At 32.1% G+C, this 24,251-nt stretch overlaps 2 protein-coding genes across 2 annotated transcripts; both read right to left on the bottom strand.

Moving 5' to 3' along the window:
• Positions 1-47: 47 nt before the first annotated feature.
• On the bottom strand, positions 48-807 carry LOC135133680 (10 kDa heat shock protein, mitochondrial). The gene is made up of 3 exons (XM_064062154.1): positions 657-807; positions 441-602; positions 48-386 (listed from the first exon to the last, which is right to left on the bottom strand). Exons 1-3 carry the CDS (start codon positions 657-659, stop codon positions 243-245), a joined length of 309 nt encoding a protein of 102 aa, XP_063918224.1. The 5' UTR covers positions 660-807; the 3' UTR covers positions 48-242.
• An 11,270-nt stretch (positions 808-12,077) lies between these two features.
• Positions 12,078-19,165, bottom strand: LOC135133641 (transcription factor HES-4-like). The gene is made up of 2 exons (XM_064062095.1): positions 18,712-19,165; positions 12,078-12,802 (listed from the first exon to the last, which is right to left on the bottom strand). Exons 1-2 carry the CDS (start codon positions 18,984-18,986, stop codon positions 12,322-12,324), a joined length of 756 nt encoding a protein of 251 aa, XP_063918165.1. The 5' UTR covers positions 18,987-19,165; the 3' UTR covers positions 12,078-12,321.
• Positions 19,166-24,251: the final 5,086 nt, after the last annotated feature.

The raw sequence follows: 24,251 nt of genomic DNA, 5'->3' as shown, positions 1-24,251 counted from the left end.
TGAAACAAAAACACGTTTTTTTTTACAAATATATTGAATTATACACAATGTAACCTACCTAACAGACTACCAAAACAACCACACTTTCAGCAATAACATGACCAACGTTGCTGATGTTGGGCCCGTAATAGCAAGTTATCACAGATCATAAAGTAGCAAAATCGAGCCTACTGATAACTTGGCTATTACGGGACGGGTTCTCACAGAGAATGTAACGGAATTATAAAAATACAAAAGTCTTTTTAAATGGACAACTTTGCCAAAATATCAGATTCTCTGAAGAGGTGGTACTCCTGATTTTCTTCGAGTTCAACTTTGGTGCCACCGTACTCTGGAAGAAGTACATCATCCCCGACCTTCACAGTCAATGGGACGTGTTCACCGTTCTGTAAAAGTCGCTTTACATGATTTGACTTAAACCAAGTACAATTATGGCTTACGGTATTTCGAGATCCGGGTCCCACTGCCACCACAGTGCCTTTCAATACCTTTGCTTGAGCTTTCTCAGGGATGACAATTCCTCCCTTAGTTTTGGTTACAACTTCCGCCTTTTTGATGAGGACACGGTCGAACAGGGGGATGAGACGTTTGGCGGCACCAGACTGAAATTTTTACGTCAAAAGGTGTTTTAATTTCGTTTGAAAGCGCGAACTTACCATTTTTGTGCTTTAGTCGGTTTTACAATAAGTGGATATAAATATATTGGGGTGGAACTTTCGAGAAGTTGCCGGCAAACACGAGTTCGAGCTGTAACCGATGTGGAGGTTATCAAAATCGCACGAGGTCTTTGGACAGAATTATTGAACGTATTTGTTTCGTCTATCTTTTTTTGTACAATGGGGAGTCCATATGGCTGTCTTTTTTTAGCATTAATGAAATGTCGGGAATCGTTCTAGAATAATTGTCGGTAATGCAGGGATTATTAGTGAAATAGGTGTAAATTATCTATTGTTCGTGAGAGGGCGCATCATCGTTAAGACGGTCGGATTTTTAAAAATCCCAGACAATGATAAAGGGCTGCTAATTTTCTAATTTGTATATATATACCGAGTGACTATTAATGTTTGTGATTTTTTTTGTGAGATTGGTAACATATTTAAAATTTTATGATGGCATCCTTATGTCAAAGTCAAATTTTGGGCATCAATTGAGTGGCTTATCATTTGTTTTTAGGCTATTTCTATCAAAATCGCCTTGACTGTTTTTTTTTTTTTGCTTAAGCCCTTTTTAGAATACCTTTGCCAGCCCTTAATTCTAATCGTTACAATTAGAAACACGAAGTACTTCGAGGACAAAACGTGTGGAAATTCAGATTTTCTAGACGGGTTTCTATGTCTATTTTTTTTAATGTATTCTTTTTTCTCTTAATTTCCATCCTTAACTCCAAATTCAGTTCTTGTTTTCTTCATTTGCACCTAGAACTTTCTAATGACTTGATAAATTCCAATAACGTTCTTTATTTTAAAAAGTGTAAATTATTATTTTTTTCTTAGCTTCTAATTCATGAGTTGAGAAGTTGTTGAGGCAAAGCACAGGATGTTCAAAAATCTGAATATTGAAAAAATGATATACATTGTCGTTTTTAATAGACATTTTTTGACAAAAAATGGAATTTTAGAAACACTAAATAAGTCAAAAAACGTCTAATGTATAAATCAATATTGATTTTTTTTTAATTTTTGATTTTTCAAATTGTCGTTTTTCAATTTTTCGTTTTGCAGTTTTTCGTATTTTCAACTTTTGGCTTTTTCAGTTTTTCGGTTTTTAAACTTTTGAATTTTTCAGTGTTACGATTTTGTTGTTTTTTTTTTAATTTTAGTATATAGAGTTTTTAACTTTATGATTTTTAATTTAATTAACAAAGCACATCGGTGTCGTTCGAATGTTGTTGTTTTCGCCACGTTTATTTACATCGTATTGACTGACGATTTCCAGTTTTTCAATTTTTAGTTTGTCAAAATTTTGATTAATCAATTTTTGATTTTTTCAATTTTTAAATTTACAATTTTTCGATTTTACAGTTAGCTTTTTGTCAATTTTTAGATTGTTTATCAGTTTTAGGATTTTCCAGTTTCTTGATTTTTAATATTTCGATTTTCAGATTTTCCATGTGTGAATTTTGTTTTTTCACTTTTTCGACTTTACAGTTTTCCGATTTTAGGTTTTCTCGTTTTCAATCTTTAATTTTTTATTTGAAATTTTTCAGTATTTCAATTTTGCACTTTCTCAATTTTTCAATTTGTAATTTTTCCTTATTTCAATTAATCGAGATTTCAATTTTTAATTTAGCTTTAAAATTTTTCAGCTTCTCAATTTTTTAATGTTTTACTTTCCCAGATTCTTATTTTTAATTTAAATATGTAAATCACAAGGAACAAATTTATTAAAACTGAAATTTTGACGATTTCATAGTTTTTGGATTTTTCAATTTTTGTATTTAACTAATTAATTTTTAAATGGTTTTACTGCGTTTCTTTACTTGGTGTTGGCTGAGCATTTTTTTTACAAACCCATTTTTGAGTTTTTAAAAATTCTTTAGTTTTCCGATTTTGCAATTTCTGGATTTTCCGATTTTGAAAATTTTTTTCATGTTCCTGTTGTATTTTCGATGTTTCTTCGAAAAATGGAGACATCCAAAATAAAAAATCAAAAAATTATAAATCTAACAACTGAAGTGACAAAAAATAAAATATCGAAAAATTGAGAAATCTAAAAATTTAAAAATTTAAAATGGAAACTCAAAAAATTGAGGAAACGAAAATTAAAAATCAAAAAACTGAAAATTGGAATAATTGAAAAAGCAAAATTTTAAATTTAAAATTTCAAAAAAAAATTCAACATGAGGAATTGAAGAACCGAAAAATTCAAAAATATTTAGAAAAATTGTGGAATTTAGAAATTGCAGATCTCAAAGGTGAAGTAACGAAAAATTAAAAACATCCAAAAATTAATCTGGAAACTCAAAAAATTGCAAATCAAAATATTGGAGAAAGGAAAAATTAAAAATCGCGGAACGGAAAATTCCAAACAAAAGTAAAAATCCAAAAGTTGAAAACTCAAAAGTTGCTAATGGAAAAATGGATTTTTTGAAAAATTCGAAGAGTTGCATTACAGGCAGCCCACATATTAAACGACATCAGTTTTGCGTACACTACAGAGGCAAGATTCAAGTCCGTCTCTGATGTTACAATCACAAAATAAGCTCTAAATTCATCTCTCCCTTCTAGAGAACAGAATTCTTGTGAAATTCTTTGAAACCCACTTTCTAACTGTTCTTGTTTCCACATAGAATATTATTTTTTCTCCTCCATACGTTCTAATACATTTCGTTAGATCCCACTTCTGACACCACATAGAGTAACAGGTTTGTGGAGTCTCCCAATAGTGGACGCTTCAACACAAACTATGACGTCATAATTACAGATTACTAGTGTTTTTACGGTCAATCAATTTTTGTTTTCTTTAGAATCCGATAGTACAAAAGTTGGGTAAAAATTAAGCCCCAAGATGCAATATTTTTATTGAAATATTCTTTTATTGTATTTTATCAAAAAAAAAAAAAAAATGGTTGGTAAGCAGAGAAAGATGAGCTCCTCCGTAGTCTGGTGGTAAAGGCACCCGCCCAGCAAGCGGTAACCGTGTGGTTCGATTCCCACCGGAGAAGCAATTTTTCTTCGCTTACCTGCATAATGTTAAATAAATGTAAAGAAGCATGTTATGCGTGTGTTTCAAATGAGTTTTTCCTTTACAAAATTTTGTGACAACTAACTCATCAACATTTTTTCAACGACACCTATATCAATTTGGATAGGTGGAGTGCAATAATACTAATAACAGCATTGTATTCCCAAATTTTCGAGAAAATGGAGTGAACCATTCCTTACTTTTTTTGAGACACTTTGTATAAACACTTCTAGAAAATATTGTGCACATTTTAGAGAGGATTTATTTGGCAAAATTTTGAGATATGTCATCAGTTTGTTGCGGGGATAAACATATATTTTGACTAAAATTTACCATGCCTGCGACAACTTTAAAACGTCTGCAAGATTTGGCAGATTCAAAATTAAGTTGCAAAATGTTGTTATACAATTTTGATTTTTTTTTCGAAAATCTGGATATCCTGGTAAAACTCGGCATAGATTCTTAACTACATATATAGATCTTATTTTATACTAATTAAAACCCATTCACTATGTACAATTTTGAGTTGACGTCATTACATTGTTGGTGATAAAGTTTCGTTAGTGTTTTACTATCTACATTATGAATATCAATATCAAAAATCGGTCCGGAAGTTTTGGAGATTATCCCTCTGACAAAAATCGGTACAAATGACATACATACAGACAGACAGACAGACAGACTGACTGACAAACAGACAAACAGAAACGGGAGACCTGTTTTTTCGTACTTCCATTGAGAAAATATGCAAGTAACAATGGACTCGACTACTCTCTTAGCTTAGTAAAAATACGTTCGGGAAGTAAAAATGTCTTATGTTGTTATTATTATTAGGCAGAAGTTACCTCGTCCTTCAAGTACAATCAAACAAATCCAGCCTGGGGTAAAAAATCATGACGGATTCATAAACCACAAGTATAACTATAATGTTTATTCTATTTATTTGTAAAAAAGTAATAATTAACAGGAACAAGGAACGTGTTGACACTGAATTTCAAAAGTTGCCAGAGGACTTTTTCTCGATAAATATTATATATCTGAAGTAATTTAATTTTTTGGGATCATGGTAACAAATTGTTAGGGGTTTGAACAATTATTCAGCCGTTTTTTTTTAGACATCCTATACATATTAATTAAGACAAGCGGCATCGAAGCCAGGTGTTAAAAATATATGGGAAAAATAAAAGATTCTGCCATGCTAATTAGCAACTTACCTGGACTTTCCAAGCATAATAAGTACACTGACCACTGTTTTTGCAGGATATCCGCAACACTCTTGCTTGACGCTGGTGTTATGAATTTAAAACTGACAGAGAATGGCACTCTAATTTTGTAAAAAGACTGATATCGAAACTAGTTAAAATTAAATACTGAAAAATATACTTCTATTTGGAATTATTTATAGGAGAAGTAGACAGAAAATTTGACGATTCATCTACTTGAGTGACACGAATTCAGCGGATCTTTTGAATATAAATAACGTTTTTAAATCCGTCATTAATATTAATATTCTGTGACGTTCGTATTACTTATTTAATTAATAGAATAATAATTATGTTATCGCACTACTACTTACCGCACTGTCGTAGAAAAAATCTTACCCTTATCGATTTTTGTAGAATACAGTATGCGATATTCCTTTATTTACCGTTGCTTTTACACCATCAATAAAACATATCTAAAATATAAATGGGTAACACTCACGCTGATAACGCCCGATATGCACCCACTTAATAATTCAAGATCAGCCATTAAACGCCGCGTCAATAACCACACTATTTCATCATTCTCTTTTTTAATTTCGACTCCCATTTTAATCGCGCCGTTTTAATGAAACGCTCCTAAGCAAAACATATTAACACTTCCCGCCACAATTTATAATTTTAAGTTATTGCAGAAGATGACGGTCCATTATTTATTTTAATTGCACGCGACCACCAACACCCCCGGAATCTTTTAAGGTCGATTTTAATTAAACCGCCTCAATGTAGGCCGCGGCGGCCGCAAATAAAACAAAATAATAAACGCATATCCTTAACGAGTCGACGTTTTTAAAAATATCTAAATAATCTCGGATGTGGAACGCCCCAGCGAAATTTTTGCTTGATTTGGCACAGTGCCGGCAGACCCGGCGAACGTCCTCGGGGTTGATTAAGTCGCGAGGGCTCTTCGACCGAGGATTCAACAAATTTGTAATTTAATCATCTCCGGTCTCGGATCAGCCCCTAGCTAATAAATCGTTTTTTAATTTGTCTGTATCCAACTATACTTTTCATAACGGGGGTTAGGGAGGCGTGAAGCTTAAAGGTGCTAAAATGACTTCATTAACTTATTTATTTACTTACTTTTAAGTTGTTTGATGGAGAAGTTATCAGAATGAGGGAAAACTTGGGGATTTTCACGTTTTGAATTCTCTTGGTATTATTATTATTACTCTGTCTTTTTTCTTTCTTTTCTCGATTTTACGTTTCCGGCTATGTTTTGAAACTACTGTGACTCAGTGATCAACAACCGTATCGATTACTACGAAATTTAAGCGCATTGGAAAATGTATTCATTCGCCACCTTCAAAGAATTAATGACGTCATCTCAGAATTTTACCTAGTTAATCTTCACGTAAGATAAATATCTATAGTTAATTTTACTTCTGCAAATTATTAAAAAAAATCAAGTTGACGTTGTTTTTTTGATAGAACAAAATGTAGCCTGCTAAAAACGCATTTATAGGGTGATGAAAAAATAACGTACAAGCTCAAAGGCTTATACTAAAAGGCTAAAAAGGCTTTGAAGAACTCGAAAAAAAAATAGAAAAATCCCTGAACTAAATTTTTGAAAATATTAAACTTGAATCTTGAAGAATTAACTTCGTAATTCTGCTACGTTTTAATGTAAATTTAATTGGCAGTCTAAAATTCCGATAAAAATTGTCATAAATGACATATTTCAATAGTAAAACATGACGTTGTGGATCGTAATCTATCAAATTATTATGAAATTATTATTAACTAATTATTATTTACTGTCCATTAGACATGCAGTCCATTAAAATAAATCAGAATAATGTTTTCAAAAGTTTGGCACAGGTATTTTTTAACCATTTTTTTCGAGTTCTTCAGAGCGCTCTTAACAACGTACCTTTATACGTCATTTTTTTATCACCCTGTATTTAATAATTTGTATATAATTAACATTTCCGCGTTGTCAGCAGTCATTGATTAAATTATAGAATTAATATAAAAATTTTAATGTTTACAAAAAGTCAATGCCAGGCGGCACAATAACAGGTTGGTAAGTGAAGAAAGATAAGCCGCTCTGGAGTCTAGTGGTCAGGGCACCCGTCCGGCATGCGGGAAACGTGTGGTTCAATTCCCACCGGGGCAGCAACATTTTCTTTCACTTACCTACAAGTGAATCCCCTCAAAATTATGACACAAATGACGTTTCCTTGTCTGATTGACCTCTTCTTAGGCCTTATAACCGTAGTTCATTTTCGAAATTACAATGCGACGTTGCCAAATGATTCCAATTTTCTTGAAATTTGAATATCGTAACGTTTTGGAATTTTTTAAACACCCTGTATATTAAAATTTTATTTAATTGACACCATAACAAAACGCGTACTTTTGCGTATCTCTCCATAAAATATTGGAACACAGATCTTAAAAATAACATTACTGAGATTTTTTGTGAACCCTTTTATTGCTTAAAAATATAAAAATCGGTCGAAGGGTATTTCGACAGACCTTCCCTCACCGCTGAAGTGTAGCTCAACAAATCCCGCTTCTTCGAAAAATTATTAAAACTGTTTGGAATTTTTGTTTTATTCTGATAACCTTTTACAAAGTAAATACTAGTGTTTTGCAATTTTTTAAATCATTTTTTTATTTCTTCGTTTTATTGGAATTTTTCCATTCATTAGCTTTTTTTAAATTTTAAGGTTCTCGATTTTTAGTTTTTCAATATTTCAACTGTTCGTTTCTTCAGTTATTTGATTTGCAATTTTTCGCTTTTCCACGTTTTTATTTTGCAATTTTTCGTTTTTTCAGAACATAAAAATAAAAAAAAATCGGGAAAATGAAAAAGAAAATTGGGGACACCAAAAAATGAAAGATCAAAAAACTAAAAATTGCGAAACTGAAAAATCGAAAAATGAAAAACTGTAACACCAACAAACTAGTCCATGGTAAATAAATCCAGATTTTTCGAAAACTTGTAAAATTTGATTTTGCGAATTTTATTTTTTTATGATAACACTTATAAGTTAAAATAAAGATATGTACGTAATGCTAACACAACTGTAAAGAAGTAAGCTACGCGTTTGTTTCAAGTGATTTATTTTCCATTACAAAATTTTAAGATGACGTCATACATTTTTTGGGAGGGGATAAACGTATAAATTATGATTAACGATTTACAACGATTACGGTAACTTTAAAACGTCTGCAACGGTTTTTGCAGTTTCAAAGTTAAATTACAAAATGTTGTTATACAATTTTGATTTTTTTCCAAAAATCTGGATGTCTAGAATGAAAACTCAACACGGATTCATATATCACAAGTGGAGAAGTATCTTATTTTATGAATTAAAAAACTATATTATTGCAAATTCAGACACACTTTGTTCGTATTTCAGAGGTCATGAAACGTCGAGAAAACATGAAAGTGGAAGTCGCCCGATGGACTAGATTACTATATTTCCTTAGCTAACGCTCAAGAATTAAAAATATGAAAAAAAAAATAAAAAAAAAAAAGGCAAATATTTAGATTAAGAATTTCAAAAAACTTTTTATTATAAATTTTGGAGATGACGTCATCCCATTGGTGGTGGGGATGATTAGCCCAATTTTAGTTAGCATTTAACCATTTACATCCCTAACATGTATGTATACAAAATTTGACAACAATTGGTCCAGTAGTTTCGGAGATTACTTGTTTAATAAAAATAGATATAGACATCAGGCAGACAGACAGACAGACGGAAGACCACTTTTTCGTACTCTAAGGGTCACGAAACGTCGAGAATAAAATAATAGAATAACGTGGCAACATCGCATCGGAATTTAAAAAATAAACTATAGTTATAAAGTGTAAGAAGAGGCTAATAAGAATATTTAAAAATATACACAGTGTTCTATAAAAAAAAAGTTGCGTGCTATGCTTCAAAAACAAAACACTCTGTATAGTCGAAAATAATGTAATGTATACCACTCAAAGAGCCGCACAACTTTTCTTTCTGATTTTTTTCTCTGTTAATTTTATGAGATAAAGCGGACCGCGTGTTTAGTGATTCATCCTGTATATTTTTTTATTTCTAGTCCTCTTGATTTATCAGTTATTAACATATTTCTAATACTAAGAATACTAATATCAAATTTTCCTAATTGTAAAGAAATATTTTTTGTTGAATAAGAGTTTATATCGTGCCACCGAAAAAAAAAGGAATTTGAGTTGGCTGCGTTTTTAGAAGTTTATTAATAATCTGCAGTAGAAATAACATACTATGTCTTCCACGAATTTTAAGTTAAGATTGTCACACAAATATTTAAACATATTTTTGCACCGTTTTTATATCCAAATATCACTTATCGCACTGATTTATAAATTTTCCTTAATTAACAATATTGAAGTTATTTTTCTGTTTACGGTAAACGTCAAAATAATGATATTTTATTAAATGTCGTTTACGTAAGCTTATCATAATGTGTACAATATAAAAATGCAGGTTTCCCCTTATCGTTCATCTGTCTGTCGTTTCTCTGCGAGTTGTTGTTGCTTTGTCAGAACTTTCGAAGACTGTACAATCTAACTGTGTTATTACACAGAGCTTCCCTCGCTAGTGAAGTACAATCAAGCAAATCCAGTTTTTTTGGAAGAAAATTCCAGTCACAGTGTAAGAAAAGTTGGTCGAAAGTTATTTCAACATTTTTGCAAGGACACGTATACATATGAACTTGGATTAGTACAGTGTAGTACTTGCTAAGATAAGATTAATTTTGGTAAATGAGATATCCTCTGAGAAGAAAAAAGGGTGGATGGGCGGGGCTAATACTTGCCAAGATAGGACTGAACAATATTAAGAGTAGTCACTGGAACGAAGAAGGGGTGGGTGGGCGGGGCTACTGCTTGCTTATTGAAATAGAAAAAAGCTAAATTTAGCCCCGTCCACCTCCTTTCTCTATTTCACTGACTTATTTTATTTAGTGCAAAATGAAATTTGAAAAATAACAGAATTGTATTCCCAAAATTTTCTGGGAAAATAAAGTGAGCCGTTCTTGAATTACTGAATAAAATAAATTGACTCATTCATTAATTTTTTTGAGCCACCTGTTTAAGCAAATCTAAAAAATATGAATACAATGATAAATCACAAGTAACAACTCCTCATATTTTGCACATTTTGGGTAGAATTTACTTGACAAAATTTTGAGATAACGTCATCAATTTTTGGGGTTGATAAACAGATACACTTTGACTAAAAAGTTACCATGCTTACAATAACTTCAAAACGTCTGCAAGATTTCGAAGTATTCAGTTTTGCAATTCTTGATTTAATTAATAAAATAAATTGACTCAATTATTTTTTTTGAGACACCCGGTATAAGCAAATCTAAAAAATGTTAATGCAGTGGTAAATCACAAGTATAGACTCGTCAAATTTTGTACATTTAAGATTTGGAGATGACGTCATCAAATTTTTAGGGGGGATGAGCAAATACATTTTGAATAAAAATTCACCATGCTTGATAACTTTAAAACATCTCCAAGATTTCAAAGCATTTGGTTTTGTAGTTCCTGATTAAATCAATAAAATAAATTCACGTATTCATTCATTTTTTTTTTCAGTCACCCTGTATAAGCAAACCCTAAAAATATGAATGGAATGATAAATCACAAGTACAGACTCATCATATTTTGTAGATTTTAGATACGATTTATTCGGCAAAACTTTGAGCTGACGATATCAATTTTTTGGAGGGAAAAAGTAAATATAATTATTTTGATTACAAATTTTTCAACAAAATTTGACAACAATCGGCCCAGTATTTTTAGAGATTATCTGTCTAATAAAAATTTGGAAAGGCAGACAGGCAGACGGAAACAGGAGACCAATTTCTTCGTACTCTAGGAGCCATGAAAGGTCGAGAAAATGTAAAAGTAGAGAGTCGGCCCACGGACTCGATTACAATACTTCCGTCGTTTACGCTCGAGAAGTAAAAAGGTGCTGAACATTTTGCTTAGCGTTTTATCATCTATCCTAATGGATATACATATAACATTTGCCAACAATCAGTCCACTAGTTTTGGCGATTATTTGTCTAATAAAAATCAACACAGATGACAAACAGACGACAGTCAAAAATTTTCTTTTTTTGCATGTCACTAAAATTTAATAAACTGCACTAAAACTGAACTAAATTATGTCTACAATTGTACAATATTAAGTAAATTTTATTTGTTTCATTCTTCTAAAAAGTTGATGACGTTCCCTCGAAAATAGTTAAGTAAATATGGTTTAAAAAAGACAATTAAGATGCACGTGGTACTAGATATGCGTCAGAGGTGAGGAACGTTCGATTTTAGCAAATTTACAGACTTTTGAATGGAATTTACTATTTTATAATTTTCTCGTTGACGTTCTAGTCATTTCTGGTTATACTTTACATAAAAAAAAAACTAAGTACCCATCAATTATTTATAGGATACCAAATAAGACTCCATAGAGCGAAAAGTAAAGTTTCGGTGCGTAGGCGAATATCCATTTCCAGAATCACGGTGTTCGGGCGTTGGGTTTATTACATACGTAGGCAGCAACAGAGAAACGAAAGATTCTAGCTGATAAAGTTTTTAAAGAAATCTAATTAACGCTGACGACACAAGAAAAAACATCGTATTCTGCGGACTTTAAAACTTAGAACGAAATTTTACATATTGCAATTTCAGCAATTTTAATAAACTTATTTATTGGATGCGTTGCTCCCACCGCACAAAAGTCTTAATGAATCATGGGTTTCAATTTTGTAACTTTAGTAATATCTAAACTTACATTGTTCCATTCGAGTTTAGAAGGTTTCTGTAAAATTCCGCGTAAAATTAAATAATACGTCGCATCAATATTAGATGAAGGTTAGTATCGAACAACCATAAACACGTTAGGTTGTAAGTTATCGATTACTCCTGTTTTTTATGCTCATTTTAATATTTATTCAAATCGAGCTACTGTTCTAGTAACTATAAATTCAAAAAAGAAAGAAAACTAACTAAAGATCCTCGTTAATATTTCAAACCATGGCGTACCTGCCCATTTCCATAGACAATCGACCAAACCCCCAACAGCAACAATTAACAACACTAATCCATTTTTGGGATATTTTATTTCGATTACAAATAATATCTACAATAAATTCATTTACAAATTTACAACTTGAAAGACAAAAAAGTGTCAGTACGATTCTCTCATAACTTTATTTACATTAATACAGTCTATCAGTAACAAAGCAACTTGTAATAATAAATACAGCAAAGCAGGATTGCAAATCGGGTGACTAGAACTGGACAACCGTCAGACTGCGACGATTTCAACACACAAAGTAAAAAATCTATGGTAACATACTTTGTACATCAACACCGACTACCAAATCACCATGGCCTCCACATATCACAACTGTCATTGTTTTTACTAAAATCCAGAGGTTTCTCCCCGTTGTTTATCCTGTCTTGTTTGGACGGACAATTTTCGGGTTCCCCTGACGAGCTCCCCGGTCCTGGGTCCGTCCCTGCCTCGTTCGGTCGCAGGTTAACCCCCAAGGCATTCGCAAGCTGCAGGTAATGTTCCGGCAGCAGCAGGACGAAATTCCCGTCATAGTTTTTGACGAGTTTGTTCGGGGGAGGAACAGGTTCGGCTTCTTTGGGTATTTCTAGGCGGTTTTGGTTGTTGTTGACTTCTTCCAAAGTGCTGGAATCGGGGGGCTGCAGTCGCTCTTCCGGGGGCGGCGGGACGGCGGCGTTTCGGATGTCCATGTCCACTTCAGCCACGCAGTTGTCGAGGTGGCGTAAAAGTCTTTGTCTCACTCCTGCGTCGATGATGGTCATGGTCTGCGCATCCGGGGTGTCCAAATATCTGCAACGTAAGAAAATTACGGTTGTAGATTTATTACAATAAATGTACAAGATTTTTTCACTCCTGGGATTTAGCGACTCGGCTGAACGCCTCGTGGATTAATTATTGAGTCATCGTTAAAATTAACAGAATGCTGAGTTTATGGCAATTTAATATGATATAATTAATAATTAAGTACGAAGTTTTTGTAATGCTTTGTTTAAAATTATTGTTGTTATTGATTTGTTAATACAGAAACTGCTGACATTTTTACATTAATTAAATACAACCAAATAAAGTTTACCAAAACTTGGTTTCGTAACAACTGAAATGATAAATACACCATACGAATTTATAACGCCACCGACACGACAAAAGTAATCAAATGAACGACCGATCTCGACCTGAATTTGCAATATATTCGAATTATAAAGCTATAAACTTTTAATACAAAGTTGAACATTCACGATAAATTTAAAATTTGTAATTTCGCTGGAAAAAAGCTTGCAACGTTTGAGGTACTTTGAAAAAATATGTCAAGGGCTCATCAAGCTCAAGGCGAATCCAAGATTCTTAAAAATAGGAATATAATAAAAATAAAAGTAAAATTATTCCATTGTGAATCTCGGTTAAGCCTAAGTTGAAAACTCGTAGTGTGCGGTGGACAATAAAACGAATTAGAGTTGGCTGTGATTAGTTACACAGGTGGTACTACTGTACAACATTCTGTCACCTGTTAATGTCAAAAATCAATTATCAACACCCAATGACAAAAAAGAAATAAGGTTCTACTGATTTACGTTAAATTAAGGGTAGTAGTACCACCTACATAATTGGTGGCAATAGCCAACTCTACTTCGTTTTATTTTCGATTGTATGGTGCCATAATTTAGCTTTTTTAAACAGAACACCCTATATATTTTTAAATATTGTCTCCCTAGATTTTATAACCTTGTTTATTTTCAACTTTAATTATAGAAAATACTTAACCAAAAAGAAAGAGAACAAAAACCAGAATAAGATGCAAAAATAGAGGGCGTTCTTTTTGGTTTTTTCTATTTGTAATAATTAATGAAAGCAGAAATGAATAATTTGGGAACGAGAAAAGGAACTTGAGAACCTGAAAGGTTAAGAGTTACGAGTTGAAAATATGAGAATTTCTAAATTGGAATTTAAAAATTCTTGTACTGAACATTGAGATTTCTGAAATTTGAAAATTGGTAACTGAGAATCTGAATTTGAAAAATAAAAATGACTATTTATAATTCCATGATTAGAATTTGAAAACTGAGAATCAAGAACTGGAAATTTCGAAATTTGCAAACTGAGCAATGAAAATTTAGGATTTAGAAAATAACATTTTTGAGAATTGGGAATTGTAAATTAGGTATTCGGGAATACAAATACTAGAAATTAACCAGTGTAAGCTGCGAATTTAGGAATTTTAAATTAAGAACTTGAAAATCCTAGGCAGGAAAAGTGGGAATTTTGAAACTAGGAATTTGGGAATTGAGACCTGAGATTTAAAATTCGAAACGTTTGTATTTTAAATAGAATTTTGGAATTTCAAATACGAAAATTTTTATTTTTCAGGAGTTCGAAATAGTGGTGCTAAGAATTAAAAAAAAATGTTTGAATTTGGAATAAATAGAAATTCGAACAAATAACTTGAAAATTCTGGGAATTTGAAAGTGAAGCCCGAATAAAACACGAAAAACGCAAATTCAGCACTCACAATGAGAAATGTATACCTAATAAGAAATGCGAACTCAGAATTTAGGAATATGTAATTGGAAATGTAAAAACTTTGGCTTTAGGAATATATATTTAGAATTTGGAAATTGAGATTTGAGAATTCGGAAACCAGAAACTAATAATAACTGAGAACTGGAATATCGAGAAATTTGCAAACTGAACAATGAAAATTTAGGATTTAGAACTTGGTAACTTATTACTGAAAATAGGATTTTTGGGAATTGGAAATCGAAATTTAGGCATTTGGGAGTGCAAATACCAGAAATTAAATAGTGTGAGCTGTGAATTCAGGAATTCGAAATTAAGAACTTAAAAATATTAACTGGAAAAGTAAGAATTTTGAAACTGGGAATTTGGGAATTGAGAAGTGGGACTTCTCAATTCCCAAGTCGGAATTCGGGATGTAGGAATTTTAAACAGAAATTTGGAATTTCAAATACAAAGATTCTTATTCCTCAGGAGTTCGAAACAGTACTTCCAAAAATTAAAAAAAAATGTTTGGAATTTGGAATAATTAGAAATTCGAACTTGTTACTTAAAAATTTTGGAATTTGAAAATGAAGCCGGAATAAAACACGAAAAGCGCAAATTGAAAAGTCACAATGAGAAATGTACATCTGAGAATTGGGAACTCAGAATTTAGGAATTTAGAATTGGAAATTTAAAAATTTTGGTATTAGGAATATGTATTTAGAATTTGGAAATTGAGATTTGAGAATTCGGAAACCAAATAATAATGAATAATAGAGAAATGGAACATCGAGACTTGGGAAACGTCAAACGAGAAAAGGAAATTGAGAACCTGGAAAATTAAGAGTTACGAATTGAGAAATTGAGAATTTATAACCTGGCATTTAAAAATTCTGGAACTGAAAAAAGATATCTGTGGATTTTGGAAATTGGTAACCAGGAATTTGAAATCGGAAATAAAAATGACTATTTGTAATTCAATAATTGGAATCTGAAAACTGAGAATCAAGAATGGGAAATTTCGAAATTGCAAACTGAGCAGTGAAAATTTAGGATTTAGAACCTGGTAACTTATTACTGAGAATAGGATTTTTGGGAACTGGGAATCGAAAATTAGGCATTTGGGATCGCGAATACTAGAAATTAAATAGTGTAAGCTGTCAATTCGGGAACTAGAAAGTAAGAACTTAAAAATCTTACACTCTGGAAAAGTGAGAATTTTGAAACTGGGAATTAAAAATTGAGAACTGAGATTTAAAAATTCGGGAAGTAGGAATTTTAACACAATTTTGGAATTTCAAATACGACGATTTGTATTCTTCAGGAGTCCGAAACAATAGTGCTAAAAATAAAAAAAAAAATGTTTAGAATTTGGAATAAACAGAAATTCGAACTTCTAACTTGAAAATTCTGGAAATTTGATGAAATTGAGGCCAGAATTAAACTGGAAAAGCGCAAATTGAGGACTCACAATGAAAAATGTATAATTGAGAACTGGGAACCCAGAATTTCGGAATCTGGAATTGGAAATGTAAAAATTTTGGTATTAGGAATATGTAATGAGAATTTGGAAATTGAGATTTGAGAATTCGGAAACCCGGAATTAATAATTCAAAAACTGTGATTACGAAATTTGGGAAACGTCAAACGAGAAAAGGAAATTGAGAACCTGAAAAATTAAAAGAGTTACGAGTTGAGAATTTGAGAATTTATAATCTGAAATTTAAAAATTGTGGAACTGAAAAGAGATATCATCAATGAAATTCGGAAATTGGTAACTGGCAATTTGAAATTGTAAAATAAAACTGACTGTAATTCAATAATTAGAATCTGAAAACTGAGAATCAAGAATTGGAAATTTCGAAATTTGCAAACTGAATATTGAAAATTTAGGATTTAGAACCTGATAACTTATTACTGAGAACAGGATTTTTGGGAATTGGGAATTGAAAATGAGGCATTTGGGAACGCAAATACTAGAAATTAAGCAGTGTAAGGTGCGAATTCAGGAATTCGAAATTAACAACTTAAAAATCTTACACTGGAAAAGTAAGAATTTTGAAACTGAGATTTTGGGAAATGAGACTTAAAAATTCGGGAAATAGGAATTTTAAACAGAAAAATGGAATTTCAAATACGAAGTTTCTTATTACTTAGGAGTTCGAAACAGTTGTCCTTAAAATTAAAAAAAATCAAACTTGTACCTTGAAAATTTTGGAATTTGAAAGTGAAGCCGGCAAATTGAGAATTCACGGTGTGAAATGTAATCTGAGAATTGAGAACTCAGAATTTAGGAATTTGGAATTGGAAATGTAAAAATTTTCGCATTAGGGATATATATTTAGAATTTGGAAATTGATATTTAAGAATTCCGAAACCAGAAATTAATAGTTGAAAACTGGAATGTCGCGATTTGGGAAACAAGCCCGAGAATACGAAATTTAGAACCTGGAAAGTTAATAAGAATTTAAAAAAGGAAAAATGTGTTTCTTCCGATTAATTTTAAACAGCTGGAAATAAATCCAAAAATAAAGCAAACTAATCTTTTTAAAAGTATTTTTTTTTAATAATACAAAAGAAAACTGATATTTAGCAAAATTTCCTATAAATTTGCGGATTTTTTTTTAGTGTACCGAAAATCCCATACGATTCATCATTTTACCAAAGGTAAAACTTAAAAAAATTAGTTTGTGATTGACATTTGACAGGCGATGACGAGGTGGCAAAATTTACAAAATTGCAAAGCCAACTTGATCTACAATCTTTTATACTCATTTTGTGTAGTAAAAAAACGTATAAAATTGTTAAAAATGTACTTCTTGCCCAGAATAGCCCACATAAGTACTTATATATGTTTTTTCGCTGTTTGGTCGTAGAAATTACACTAATTACATTGTAATTGTATTTCCCAGAAGGAGTTTAAAGCTATTAAATAATACCAATGATAATCGGCAAAACATATTTTTTATAGCCTGTACAAATAATTAATTAATCATTATTAATTAACACATTTACGCTTATCACGAAAGCATAACAAACACCTCGGCGATATTTTTTCGGACAGTTTTATTACAGATTTGGTTACCAATTTTTCGCGATGACGTCATTGATTCTTTGATTAGGATAAACACAAAATTATTCCGTGCACAGTTTTATACATAAATTTTGATATTAGTTTGCATTTTTTACGTCGTTAATTATTTCTTTACGTCGGGTTGAAAGTCTTCAGTTGTATGTTACATAATTTCGTCGTAATTAATCGCGCAAAATATCCAATCAGCCGCCGAAGGTAGCGGTAATCAAAGAATCGATTCTATTTTGTGAAACAATAGATGAAGTGTGGCGAGAATATTCACAGAAAAGTGGCGTTCAATCAAAGAATCTATTATTAGATTTTACGAAACAATAGACGAAAACTGGAAAAAATCACCGAAAAACTGCAACAACTAAAACGTCGATAAAATTCAGGCCAAAATAAAATGAACTGTGCAGGACTTCGATTTAATTAATTGGCAAAAACCAGTCTTCTACAAGGGTCAGTAAATCTACTTTTTTGTTGCTTGTTTAATTTGGAGGTGTTATTTTATGATCGATCGAAATCGGTAACGTAAATTAAAAACAGAATAGGGCCAAAGATTAAGCCTTGGGGCACCCCATAATGGAGTGCTTCTACTTTTAACGCACAGATTTTATAGTTTATTAAAGTAATTGGATTTGTTCAGAGGCCAGAGAAGTTTCGTCTAAATAACTTTAAACCAATGATTTATTTTTGCGTAGACTCGTAGACCCCACCCGTGCAGTGGAGGGATAAATCGATCGTAGCTTTGATACTTTCATAAAAAAAATCTCATTTGTTGGTAAAATAGGGCTTGATTTTTTTAAATAAACTTTTCCGACTATTGAAATCCCGTAAATAGTATTTAAGAACGCGAAGGGGCAAATATGGGAGTAACGCAAGGGTCGACTCTACTTCCAGTTCTATTTCCTGTTTACAGTACTGACATAAATCGCACCCTGACACCTCCGCATGTATACTCTGGCAAATAGCTCACACTTTTGATCAAAAGGGAAACATAAAACTGACAAGAAAAACAAAGTCAACTCTATTTTAGCCGGCTTAGCAATCAGTTTGTTTTTGGGCGTTGGAACAAAAACTCCGAAACAAAAAAAGTCATCACGCACACCGAACTCAAGCTTTACCGTACCTTTGGACCTCCCGCACGCAGTCCGAGTACCCCGCCTTGTACTGGTTCACCCCCTTGACGTCCAGGCTGCGGTGCCTCTGGAAGTGCCTCACGGTCAGCTCCAGGATGTCCGCTTTCTCCAGCTTGGAGTGCTTGGTGTTGTCCGCCTTGGCCGAGTCCAGGATGAGCGTCTTGAGGGCGGCGAGGCTCTGGTTGATCCGCGCCCGGCGTCTCTTCTCCATCAGGGGCTTGTTGGCTCTTCTGGGTTCGGAGGCTCTCTTGTTCTTGGCAGTCATAACTCAATGTGTCATGGGTGGCGCGTGAGTGTGCGACGTCGGAGAGGATCAGGCGAACTGGTGCTGCACGAGCCGTGCAATGAGGCGAGTGGGCGAGTTGTGTGAGCTGCGAGCAGGAAGGCGGGCGGCGGTGGCAGTAACGGGGGGTGGTGGCGCGTGCGGTAGCGAGGATCGAGTGCGGGGGACGGGCGCTGCTTTAGTCGCGTGCCGACACCGCCACATCACACCAACGGATCCGATCGGTGGACGTCAAAATGTTTGGGACGGGGCCGGCGGGGCGAGGCGGGGAATCGGGGGGGCGGGGTGGAGGACGACGGGGGCGGATGAGAGGATGGTGGGATTTTGATCCGCGAGCTGGGGGCGCGGAAATAAGGCTGGAAATGGGGGTTGAAGTCGCATATTCAAGAAATTTAAAGTTTATCCTTTAATCTTTACCATCATTTTCCTGAAACTGATTTCATGATTTTTTTTAGCAAATTTGTTTCAGTTATTTTAACACACTGTACAATACTTTGATAATTATCGTAATGTAAAGAAATAAAAAAAAAAAGAAATCTTACTGAAGAAATATGGACTTTCAAACTATACCAGGTGTCTCATTTTAATTGGTCCAGTTATTTTATTTTCACTTATTTTAATAGATAGAAGTTTGAAGTTTAGAATGATTAATCAGCTCCAAGAAATCTAAAAAATGAATTTGCGATTAGAGTTATCAGACTTTCAGTATTCCGGAAATGATATACCGTGTGCTCAGAAATGATCGAGTGTGTTCGTAGTACTTTTTAAATAACTCTGTGACAGCTATGTCAATTGTGACATGTGTTAAATTTAAGTTGTGAACACATTTTGCAAACTTAAAAATGTCAATAATCTGTTAATCTTGACAGTTGACAACATTATGATACCAATTTCAACTAAAAATCTAGGATTGCCAACAGACTCAGTCATTTCTGATCACACGGTATTTTCCTTTCAAATAAAATAAAGTAGGTGTTTTATGTGCGTTCAATAGATATTTTTTGTTGTAACAACTGAATGGTTTGTTATAAAATTTTATGTGTATATTAAGAATATCGTCTAGACGTCTAGTATTTCCAAAGTAAATACTATTTCAATTTTATTAAACAAAACACTTCTGTACTTGTCGTTTATGAATCCGCCTTTATTTTTCACCTTGGATATTTTAATTTGGCGAAAAAATCAAAATTGTATTATGTAACAACATTTTACAATTTAAATTGAATTTATCTCAAAATTGTGCTCGAGTTTCTCAAAGAATTAATATTTTTACTTTTTGAGCTTAAGCTAAGAAGTATTGTAATTGGGTCCAATCGACGAGTGGCTACATTCATGTTTCCTCGCCGTTTCATGAACCCTACGTCCAAATTGCAAAATCGAAAAACTGTTAACATTGATAGATCGAAAAATCAAAAATTAAAAATCGAAGAATTAAAAAGGTTTAAAATCCAGTAATTGAAAGATGGAAAAATTGAAGAAGTGAAAAATCTAAAATTTGAAAAATCTAAAAACTGAAAAGCCAAAAAAAGCGATCAACAAATTAATTTTTCGTTTCCTCAGTTTTTTAAGTTCTTGATCTTTATTTTTCATTTTCCCGGATTTTTAAATTCATTTTTTCGATTTTATATCACAATTTTTCGAATTTTCATTTCCTTTATTTTTTCAATGTTTCGATTTTTTAATTTTTCGTATATTCAATTTTTCAAATTTTCAGTGTTTGATTTTTTAATTCCCCGATTTTCCAGTTTTTAAATTGATCAAGCTGCAATTTTTGGTTTTTCAACATACTTGATTTCCCGATTTCTTTATTTTTTTGATTTTTAAATTTTTCAAGTTCTTGATTTCTAATTTTTGGATTTTTCAGAGTCATGTTTTACATTTTCTCGTGTTTTCATTTTTGATTTTCAATTTTGCAATTTTGCGATTTTTTTATTTTTTTTATTCGAACAGTTGAAAGACCGAAAAATTGAAAAATCGAACAATTAAAATTCGAAAAAGCAAAAAATCGGAGACGTGGAAAATAGCAAAAAAAAGATGAACCGAGAAATTGGGATTCGTCAAAACTGTAAATTCGAAAAACTGTTAACATTGAAAGATCGAAAAATCAAGAAAATTAAAAATCGAAGAATTGAAAAAACTAATGAATGAAAAAGTTTTAAAATCCAATAATACAAAGAAAGAAAAATTCAGAAAGTGAAAATATAAAAGAATATAATTATTAATTCACCCAAAAAGATGAAAAGTTGAAAAATTACAAACCAAAAATTGAAGAAAGGAAAAATTAAAAAAAATATAATTTAAAAAATTGAAAAACTGAAAATCCAAAAAAAAACCATGAACTAAACGAACAATAAAAACAAAATAGCACTAAAAAAGGAGACAAGAAAATGGAAACTAAAAAGGCGCCAAAAAAGGCCACAAAAAAGAAAAAAGTGGTATAAAAATTACAAAAAATCATTCACTAAAAAACTAGGAAAAAGGGTTAATTAAAAAGGTGATAAAAAAATCCGTCAATAAAGCTACTATAAGAAGGGAACAAAAATAGTTTAACAAAAAAAGTTGGAAACAAATCGATACAAACAGGCGACAGATAGACTGAAACTGAAGACCTATTTTTTAATTTAATAATCGAGAAAACATGAAAGTAGCTATTCTCCGGATGAATTATCACAATAAACGTAAGTAAAAATAAGAGTTCTTAAAACTACATACCAAAAAATGTCTCAAAATTTGTTTAGATCGAGCTTCCCTTGTCCCTAAAGAATAATCAATTAAGCAATTTCAGATTTTTAAATAAATATAAAATTTAATTCTACAAATTTTAGATTTTTTTGTGATAACAGATGGCAAGTTAGACACGACAAAAAAAGGCGAAAAAAAGCGATTATAGAACGAACAATAAAACAGTGAAAAAAGAAGGGCGCAAAAAAAAAACAAAAAGAAAAGACGACAAGAAAAAAAATTGAAACAAAAATACAAAAAAAATATTGTAGAAAAAAAATTATAAAAGAAAGAGACAAAAAGTAGACGAGAAAAAAAAACGTCAAAAAGGGGGAAAAAGTCGGTCTCGTGTCCGTCTGTCCGTATTCTATCTGTCTGTCGTCGGTGTCAATTTAGACAGGTAATTTCCCTAACTACTGGACCTATTGTCGTAAAATTATACATGTACTTTAGAAATATCGTGTAGATGGTAAAACGCTAACTAAAATTTGTCTAATCATCCCCACCAATAATGGGATCATCTACCAAATTTACATTACTAAATGTTATTTAAATCTTATAGGATAAGATACTCGTGCACTTGTCGTTTATGAATCTGTGTTGAGGTTTTACCTTACACAGCCAGATTTTTTGAAAAAAACATTATATAACAATATTTTGTATTTTCATTTTGAAACTGTTAAATCGAATCCTTCGTAAAATATGTAAAATATTATGACTCTATGCTTATGGTTTATGAATTCATTCAAACTTATTAAAATTACTTACACAGGGTGACAAAAAAATTAATAAATGAAGCAATCTACGTATTTTACTAACTAAATCAAGAACGACTCATTCCGTTTTCTCGAAAATTTGAGTATACTGTTATTATTGATATTATACTGTACTTGTTCAATCAAATTGACGCATATGTTCTTGATAAAGTGTCAATGATGTCAGCACAAAATTTGTATATGAAAAAACTCACTAGAAACGTATAGATAGCATGCTTCTCTATTTATAATTTACTAATGCACATATATTTTTACTTTAACTTATAGGGGTTATCATTAAAAAAAATAATTCGCAAAATTAGATTTTGTCATTTTTATTAAAAACTACTGGATCGATTGTTGTCAAATTATACATGTATGTTAGGAATATCGTACAGATGGTAAAACGCTAACTAAAATTTTTCTAATCATCCTCACCAATAATAGGATCACGTCATCTATCAGATTTACATTATTAAATGTCATTTAAATTTCTTTCTATTTGTGGTTTATGAATCCGTATTGAGTTTTTACCTTAAACAGTCAGTTTTTTTGAAAAAAAAAATTCATTTTGAAACTGTTAAATCGAATCCATTTTATAATTTATATTAGAAAGTCGATTTGTGTGATTGTACTTCAAAGGTTAGGGAAGTTCTGAGAATAAAAGAAGTTTGGAGGATAAAATTTTACGATCTAGAAGTTGTAATAATCGTAAAACTATAAATTTCATAACCCCAGTGGAAGTTCAGAGGTGGGCAGATGTTGAACAGGGGCGGATTTGATTTATTGCGTACGAATTTAACCGGAGTGTCTGCAAAAATCGTTTACATTAATAGAAACTTAACTTGTTTTTGTGGGTCGTATGTAGTTCAATTTTAACATGATGAAATTGTTTTGTCTCAGTATTTAGCCGAATCCCTCACGGCCAAATACCTTCCTAAATACAACCCTGAAATTTGCGCAGACTTCATCGTCTGTAAAAGACACTAACAAGATCACAAAATTGTATTATTATTAATTTATGATTAAATGCTTATTATTATTTTATATATACAGGTGAGCGAGCACACAATTTAATTTTTTTAAATGAAACACCCTCTATATTTTGATTGGCCATTTCTGATGATTTACAACCACAGTTTACTTTTGAAATTCCGATGCGACGTTGCCACGGTATTCCACTTTTCTTGAAACTTTTTGGCAAGAAAATCGCAATATTTTTTAGCTGCGCCCAAAATAAGAACAGGCTTCGAACAGATTAAATACCAATGACATTTCTGCAGCGCACAATCAAATCATTCGCGAAAATTTAACGAAATGGTATTTAAAATGTTAATTTACAGTTTGCCGTTTGTACCCGTCGCCGTGATTATTTCAAAATTAACGCTGCAGCCTTTTCTTCTTATTTGAATGTGGAAACGGGGCAGGAACTGCTGAATGAAAATCTCAAAATTTCAGCAGCTAATATCTCGTAACAAGATTCCAGATTTCATTTCTGGGTTGTTATCTTACAGCACGTTATTATGACAAGTGTAATTTAGATTAAGCTTAGTCTGCCTCAGTGTTGTCAACTATGTTTTAATTTCTCTAGAAAAGCGTGCATGCAAGATGCACTGCAACTAATTTAATATATCCTTGTGTTGCTTCCTTAGTGAGTCGTCTTTGAGGGAAAACGGCGTACTTTCTACTCGAGAGTATGGATTTTTGGAAAATAATATTTGGCGCGTGTTTCGTGCTGTCACTTCACCCTGATGCTACTGCTGGATATTGT

The sequence above is a fragment of the Zophobas morio genome, unplaced genomic scaffold (assembly GCF_036711695.1).
Source record: "Zophobas morio isolate AGI-343-1 ecotype UQ-CSIRO unplaced genomic scaffold, CSIRO_AGI_Zmor_V1 ptg000022l, whole genome shotgun sequence".
Taxonomy (NCBI): domain Eukaryota; kingdom Metazoa; phylum Arthropoda; class Insecta; order Coleoptera; family Tenebrionidae; genus Zophobas; species Zophobas morio.
Note: the sequence above shows the minus strand (reverse complement) of the source record. Positions and strands in the feature narration are given on the sequence as shown.

What these genes read in the sequence shown, in the direction of transcription:
- LOC135133641 (XM_064062095.1), bottom strand. Translation starts at nt 18,986, where the DNA reads ATGACTGCCAAGAACAAGAGAGCCTCCGAACCCAGAAGAGCCAACAAG. An exon ending in TGCGTGCGGGAGGTCCAAAG is followed by an intron (nt 12,803 to 18,711) that starts GTACGGTAAAGC and finishes CTTACGTTGCAG; the next exon opens with ATATTTGGACACCCCGGATG.
- LOC135133680 (XM_064062154.1), bottom strand. An exon ending in GACCCGGATCTCGAAATACC is followed by an intron (nt 387 to 440) that starts GTAAGCCATAAT and finishes CGACTTTTACAG; the next exon opens with AACGGTGAACACGTCCCATT.